Source organism: Cynoglossus semilaevis, chromosome 2, assembly GCF_000523025.1.
Source record: "Cynoglossus semilaevis isolate Cse_v1.0 chromosome 2, Cse_v1.0, whole genome shotgun sequence".
Lineage (NCBI taxonomy): Eukaryota > Metazoa > Chordata > Actinopteri > Pleuronectiformes > Cynoglossidae > Cynoglossus > Cynoglossus semilaevis.
Genome location: NC_024308.1, coordinates 18,140,620 through 18,147,852, shown reverse-complemented (window position 1 = coordinate 18,147,852; position 7,233 = coordinate 18,140,620). Strand labels below are relative to the sequence as shown.

The 7,233-nt window shown below is 40.6% G+C and overlaps 2 protein-coding genes across 2 annotated transcripts in view; both read right to left on the bottom strand.

Annotated features, from left to right (window-relative positions):
* The window catches only part of LOC103399996 (methyl-CpG-binding domain protein 3-like), an 844,757-nt gene that overhangs the window by 609,090 nt on the left and 228,434 nt on the right, over positions 1-7,233 (bottom strand). The gene's annotated exons all lie outside the window — the stretch shown is intronic.
* Positions 1-7,233, bottom strand: part of ncanb (neurocan b) — a 114,978-nt gene that overhangs the window by 70,512 nt on the left and 37,233 nt on the right. Inside the window, exon 8 of the mRNA XM_025053770.1 lies at positions 1,132-1,214. Within this exon, the coding sequence (XP_024909538.1) occupies positions 1,132-1,214 (83 nt within the window). The remainder of the gene's footprint in view (positions 1-1,131; positions 1,215-7,233) is intronic.

The following is a 7,233-nucleotide window of genomic DNA, read 5'->3' as shown; positions in this document are numbered from 1 at the left end:
AGTGACAAGAGTTAGTCTTATTTAAGGTGTAAGAGTCTGTCGGGTGTTGAAGACGTTCACAGCATTAGGAAAATGTGAATCTGATTCTAAAAAGAAGAAAAAAAGCCCCACAGAATGGACAGACTGCTGTTCTCTTCTGTAATTCACTGCCGTGGACTGTAAATTATGACCAGTCAACTGTGGAGATTACATGAGTCATTCATTGTGCTGCCCTCGTAGTCTTTCATGCACGAGCCCTCAAGCGTGAAAGTGCATGAGGTCCTTTTGCCAGCTTTGTTTTCTGTGCCCTTGTGAGCCACAGTACAACACTGCTAATAATGCACACATGGATGAAGAACAACAGTGGATGGACCATGAACAGACAGACACACACACACACACACACACACACACACACGCTTCTTTTTCACAGTTTTTTTTTTCTAAAACTATTTTAAAGTCAATTTCTCCACGTACTAAATACTATCCAGCCACATATGAGTGAGCAGATACATGAAGTACATGAAGTACAGCGTAATATCATCAACCTACACTGATCATATTAAATACACATCTACTCATATACACAATGTGAGTCAACAGTCCTACAGATTTCATCTAAATCAAAATGAAATGAAATGAATGGAAATGTATATATATATAAGTTACCAATGAGGGTGAACTTGAGAGACAAGCACAGCAAAGTTTAACAATACCATTGATTTACTAATGGGGTTTTTTTAGGATCTATCTAGAACAATGGTTTTCCCACAAGGTAAAGACACGTATAGTATCAGATTTAGTTAAGTTTAATTTAATTCCATTTTTTAAAATTTAATTAATTAATTTAAAGTAGTGCTATATGACTTAAAGTGTAATAATATTTAACTTTCATGTACATTAAACAAACATTATTTTAAGGTCATTTGCTGGCATCAAGGATTATGATTCAATTCTTACAGCATATGGTCACCACTACACTCTATAGAATATATAAACTTCTTGTTTTTGGTTTTAATTGTTCGTGATCTACAGGAACTCATTTCTACTCGTAGATCGCAATGTACCATCTACTAAAAAGTATTTGACTTTTTTTTTTCGGGCCGTGGTACGCTGAGCCACAGGTGACAGAGAAGTTTCATCAGGACTCACCGCAGACTGCAGTCTGAAGCAGAAGGAGGAGCAGCAGGAGCTGCAGTCCACTCACAGGTAATGTCCCTGACATCCTGCTGCACCTGGAGACGGAGATGAAGACGGCGTTAGTGGAGAAAAGTACGTACACACAACGGACACTGAAGGCAACATGTGTCCCGTATCACGTCTCCATCATGATGTGATGTCAGTTCTTTGTTTTCTTCAAGAGAACTTTAGAGAGTCTCAGATCAGCAGCATGCGTTCGATGGAAGCTTCAGTTCATTCCACACTTTCATTTTCTTTTTTAATTTGAGGAGAATGTGAATCATCTGGAGCCTTTTGAAACTATAATGAAGGCACTTTGTTCAAATAACAAGATATGGTTGGATTCAGTGTTTCATTTACTCGGAATGAAAAGGGAAATATGAACTTTAATTTTTTACTTGCCGTTTTTCTTTTAACAACCGCGACGACCACTTTATCAGTGTCCCCGTTACGTGGCAGTTAACCACGAACCAGCAGAAAAATGGAGCGACAGTTAAACAGCAACTCTCCTGGGGACATAAAAAAGCCTCACAACTGGAAAGATGGAAGGATTTCTGTTTGTTTAGTTTGATATTTAAAAATCAAACAAAAAACAGCCATCCAAAAAATAAAGTTTGACTGCTATGAGGAAGAAATATGTCATTTCGATTAAACCAGACCTTTGGTTCAGGCGCCACCTAGAGCCTGATTAGTTGCCAAGTGGGCTGAACAAGTAAAATCATAACATAATTATAAATTTAAAAATAACAACGAATCCATGTTTCCCCACTTTGTTTTCATGCAAATAAGCTGAAGTATATTTGAAAAATGAAATATCATTTGACAAAACATCACGAACATGAAGTGTTCAAAATTCATCAAGCGGCCTGCATTGAACCCCCAATGGGCCAGTTTTGGCCCATGGCCCATATGTTTGACACCACCGACAGTATAACAGTTAGGATGAGGATGTCTTCTGTGTGTAGGTAGGACACACGGTGATGGTGTTTGTCCAAATGTCTCTATTTCTCCCACTCATCAAAACCCTGAAGGTTTCAAACTAAGTACAGCCATTAGTTTTCATCCAACGAGAAAAGCACTCCAAATACAAAGGATAAAGAAGTTACATAAACATATTCATGGTTTGAAAGAGAAGCCATTAAAAAGTCAAATAACCTTGACTAAAATGTTTCAGTATTAGTGCCAAATTTGGTTTTTGAAAAGAAAAGTTTTTCTGTTTTTTTTTCTTTTTCTACAAGTCAAGAAGCTGAAGTTTAGAAAGATCCAGGTGCAACACAGGTAACGTAGCCGACAACCGGATAAAAAAACTGCAGCCACATCTAACCCAGCGCACCCCTGAGTTTCTTAAACACATCATGTGGGCAAACAAGTCAGGCAGAAATATAAACAGCGTATACTGCTGAATCTCAGCGTCGATTTTACAGCTGGCTCGGCTTTAACGACCTGTGGCGTGTCTGCATGTGGTAAAGAGTGCAGCGGTTTTGAAGAAATCCGTCATTCGTACAAACACTGCTTTACTTTTCATTATTCTTCAAGCCAGCCGATGTGTTTTGATGTGGAAAATAGGAAATACAATATGTTTCTGTTATCTTTCTCCGACGCTGAGGAGGCAGAGATGTTTTCTCTGCCAAAATGTTTTCACAGCCTCTCAGATTTATCTGTGCATCTGTGCCCGTAGCCGCCTGGAGCAAGGGAGAAAACAAGAAACGCAGCGAAATAGATCGGAAATCATTTCCTGGCACTGAAGCACCGTGTGTCCCCTGACGTAAATATGCACATTTTCTTTAACCTTACTTTTTGATAGACTGATGTGTGTGTGTGTTTGGAAAATGAGCCACGTCAGCTGGTGCTGTACGCCCTGACTGACCAATGACGGTTCAACGGGCCCCGGAGGCAGGAGCGGAGTTTGAAGGAAGACGGAGCTGTGGCGCTCAGATAGTGAGCGTCACTTACAACAGCACTGGTCACAGTGAGGGAAACTCAAAGACTCAGTCAAGGACAAAAATAATGACTTCATATCAAACAAGCCTCCTGAGCCCAGGCCGAACGGAAGCTGATTCACTACGGTCTGTGATGGTTGGAGGAAATATTTCACTGGATAAATCTGCTAACTATTTCAGCTAAAACCGTTTTTCGGACTGGGATAATGCAGGATCATGTATGCGCTTAGTTATGTTAGGAAATACTTTTTTCAAAGCCACAAATCACACTGCACCATACCAACCCCCCTGAACCTTCCTGCGGGTGGTGAGGTACCAACCGCCCTAACCGGGAATCGAACTTGCCCAGGAGGTGAACCCTGGGGTTCTACACCAATGACAGCCTCTGGGCCAAAGCACCACGAACTTAAAACCAATTTGTTTAAATAGGATTTATAAGATGATGATGATGAAAAACCAATGTACCGATGTGACACTTTACGTAAAGTCAAATTTTCTACGAAGCTTGATTTGATTTGAAACTGCATTTAATTTGCAGTGAATGTCATTTCAACATGATCTTATGTGGCCAAAAGAAGGAATATGCAATGACTTGAAAAAAAAAAAAAAAAGAAACCCTAAGCGTGAGAACTGACTGTAAAGTGCAGCCCTAATTAGTAAAGAGACACGGGACGTCTCCAGAGAGTAAAATCAGAGTCATTAAAATGAAGCCAAGTGACAAGTGCTGTCCAGTCTCACTGCAAGACTTTCTTCTACTAAAAAAAGAAAATGTGGGATGTGAGAAAAATATTTTAGGAACATCTACTTCCCTCACGCTATATATATATATATCCAGACAGCCACTTACAGGATGTCTGCTCAGGGTCAGAGAAATGTTCTCTCTGCCCATTCTTCTACGTTCTCCACCTAAACCATCTTTTTATACAGCACAATTATACCAGGCTCCTCTCTAAAGCTGTGGGATGTACGGAAGGTTTAACAAAGAAACATCCTTTCCTTCTAGTTCTCCCACATTCTGCTGAAGTCCTCACTTTCCTCTGTCTCTGTTAGAGGTGGTTTCTGTAAACACTGTGTGTCTATAATGGCCTTTTAGAACTCAGACACGTTCAGTTCAAACTAATGCATATCATAACATAGTGTCCAACAGTAGCCAAGACTACAGGGGTCAACAACTGTCTCGGACCGCCAGGATTCTTTTGCAAAGACATGAAATAAAAATCTAATTTATAGGATAGGATGGTTTTGTTTTTAGTAAATAATAGATCTTTGTCCAAATGTAAGGCCAATACTCCAGTTGCACAAAGAGAAAAAAAAAACTTGATTTCTTTTTTGTTTACTGACAAATCAGGAATGGCTAAGTCGATTAAGCTGATTCATTTTTTCCATTTTATTTTGTGTTGGTATGATTCAGATATTTTGACATATTCTGCTAATCTCTAAATATTTACTTGCTAATTAAATATGTGACTAAAATGTCACAGCAATATATTTTTATACAGTATTTTCTTTGACAGTTTATTATACGCCTCTCTTAGCAAACAGGTTTCTAAGAATGACTAGAAGACGCAGAGTTAGACCATTACAGACAGACAGGAAGATGAAGAGAAGGACATAGGAAACATTCTGTCCACGTCTGAGACCATCTGCATCAGAAGTGCCCAACCCCTGGTCCGGGGGCCAGTAGTGGTCCGTAGGTCATATGGTACTGGGCCGCAGTGGGACACAGTGAAAAACTGTACTTCAGTTTACTCTGATATTAACTAAGTCTAAAAGATTTGACTGATACCGGCCGATCGATGCTTGGTACAAAAAAGGTTTTGGGGTGGTCCCCCACTGGCCTGACTCACTACAGTACTGCAGTACTGACCCCCACAGTCACATCTGACATGTCTGCTGCTTCCTGTTTTTCCGTTCATCATCACACAGTAATTATAAGTAGCCTCATTAATTACTCTGACCGCCTCGCTGTCAATCCATCACTTCCCTCCGTTGTCACTGCCGGCCTGCACACAGAGCCACACACACACACACACACACACACACAATGATGCAAGTTGGGATGTAATATCCATCCACATCTCCCAGTCGCTCAGAGTGAGAAATGAGGACAGCGTTGAGTGACAGAAAGAGGGTTTTCTTTCCTGATGGATGTTGCCATGAGTTTAGTAGGCAACCTGTCACAATGTGTCATACGCAAATGATCCTGCACCTAACAATTGGTGCCACTGTGGAGGGAATCGGGGCGGTGCTGTTTGTCTTGACTAACACTGTGCTGTTGCTGAGTTCAAAAATAAACTGATTTGAAAACGCAGTCTAGTTGAGAGTACAGGCCGTGGGTCAGAGAGGCACATTCATACAGCCGAGAGAGTCCAGGTCAGATTTGTAGCTGAATCTCTCGGTGTACAATGTTAAAGAGAAGGTTAGTCAGAGGTGAAGTGGCTCGAACAAACAGAGAGAGAGAAAAAAAAAAAACTTAGAAGTTTATGAATGTAAAGGACTAAAAAGAACTGATTCAGGATCAGCTCTCCACAGACGTCCTCTGATTCCTACTGGCAGTCATATATATTCACATCCAGACAGAATGGGAATGAGAGGATACTGCAGGGCTTCCAAAAAAGAAATTGTCCTTTAAACCAAATCCCACCATATGGACGTAGCCACAGTGAAAGCCAGGGACAGTTTCATTCCAACACAAACACACAAACACACACGTGCAAGGAGCTCCGCATCACAATGAAGCCTGGGATATGATGATGTAAGACGATCAGAACGTCCTGTGGGGCAGTACGCTGATGCAGTGTGACATCACAACACACACACCTCAGAGACCAACACCTCTGTGACTCATAGATGTGTAGCTGTTTTTTTTAATACACCTTTACATTCTTCATGCACACATATTTTCCTTAATGCAGATCATTAGGTCTTTACACTAATCTTCCACTGTATTTAATCAACAGAGCCAGAGTGTGTCGGAAGACGAAGAGCGAAGGATGGAACGGAGGAGGAGAAGGTCGTGCCTGTTCAGGGGGTTACGGCCGTGGACCTGGGAATTGCCGTCAATTACTGTTAAAAGTGTGTTAGTGCACAGCACACACGTACAAAGTGCTTGCGGTGAACTTTATGAGTTCATTTATTTCCTTTCTCCCCTGCTACAGTGCTTCAACAAGAAATGAATGTGATCTCCCAGAAGGACAGACACAGAGACAGGAGGACGCTCCACCACACAAAGCAGAAATGACATTGTCGAAGACAGTGATGGTGCAGAGTGGAAATAAGCTTCAGGGTTGCCCACAACTGCTGTTTATAGAAAGCTTTTGCTTACAGCTGAAAGGCACCACCGTCTCCCTCCAACACAGCCAAAAACGCCAACATTCACTGTGAAGGGCTTATGTGGACTGGGACATCACACATTTATTGCATTAAAAAAAATAAACCACTAAAGATAGGGGTGTCAAGCATACGGCCTGCATGATTAAATTTGAAAACAAAAAACAAACACACAAATACCTTATTTCATTGAATATAAATAATAATAAATATGTCATATATTTGTACCTATTTACATGAAAACAAAGGGTAAAAATGACTTGGTGTTATTTATAGTTAATTATGTTCTGATAGTACTGGTCCGCAGCAGTTATTAAACACCTTATTAGGTTGTATGTGGCCCGTGAACCAAAATGAGTTTGACACCCCTGATATGATGAAAGAGATGAGATCATTTACCATAAAGATTGGAAAAAACGTACTGATGTCGAGAGAGAGGGAGAGAGGGGGTGGAATAGGTAGAAATATTCTCCTGCCAGAATGAAGCAATGTCCAGGAAATGGTCACGCCATTTAGAGAAGTGTGAGACTTTATACCTGATGTTGAAGGAGGCTACAGCTCATTACTACAGCAGCAAATCTGGTTGTGGCTGCACCAAGGTCTCTTTGACTGACACCTGTGTTCTCAAGTAAATTATACCTGACTTCGAAAAATGGTAAAAAAGACACTGTGAGACACAGGGACTGTTCGGTTGGACTAGTGTTTTAGTTTGGTTCGTAAAACATATTTTTAAATCTGTCCGATACATATGTCTGTCCAAAAGATTTATGCACACATATGCATATATATATATATATATGCATAT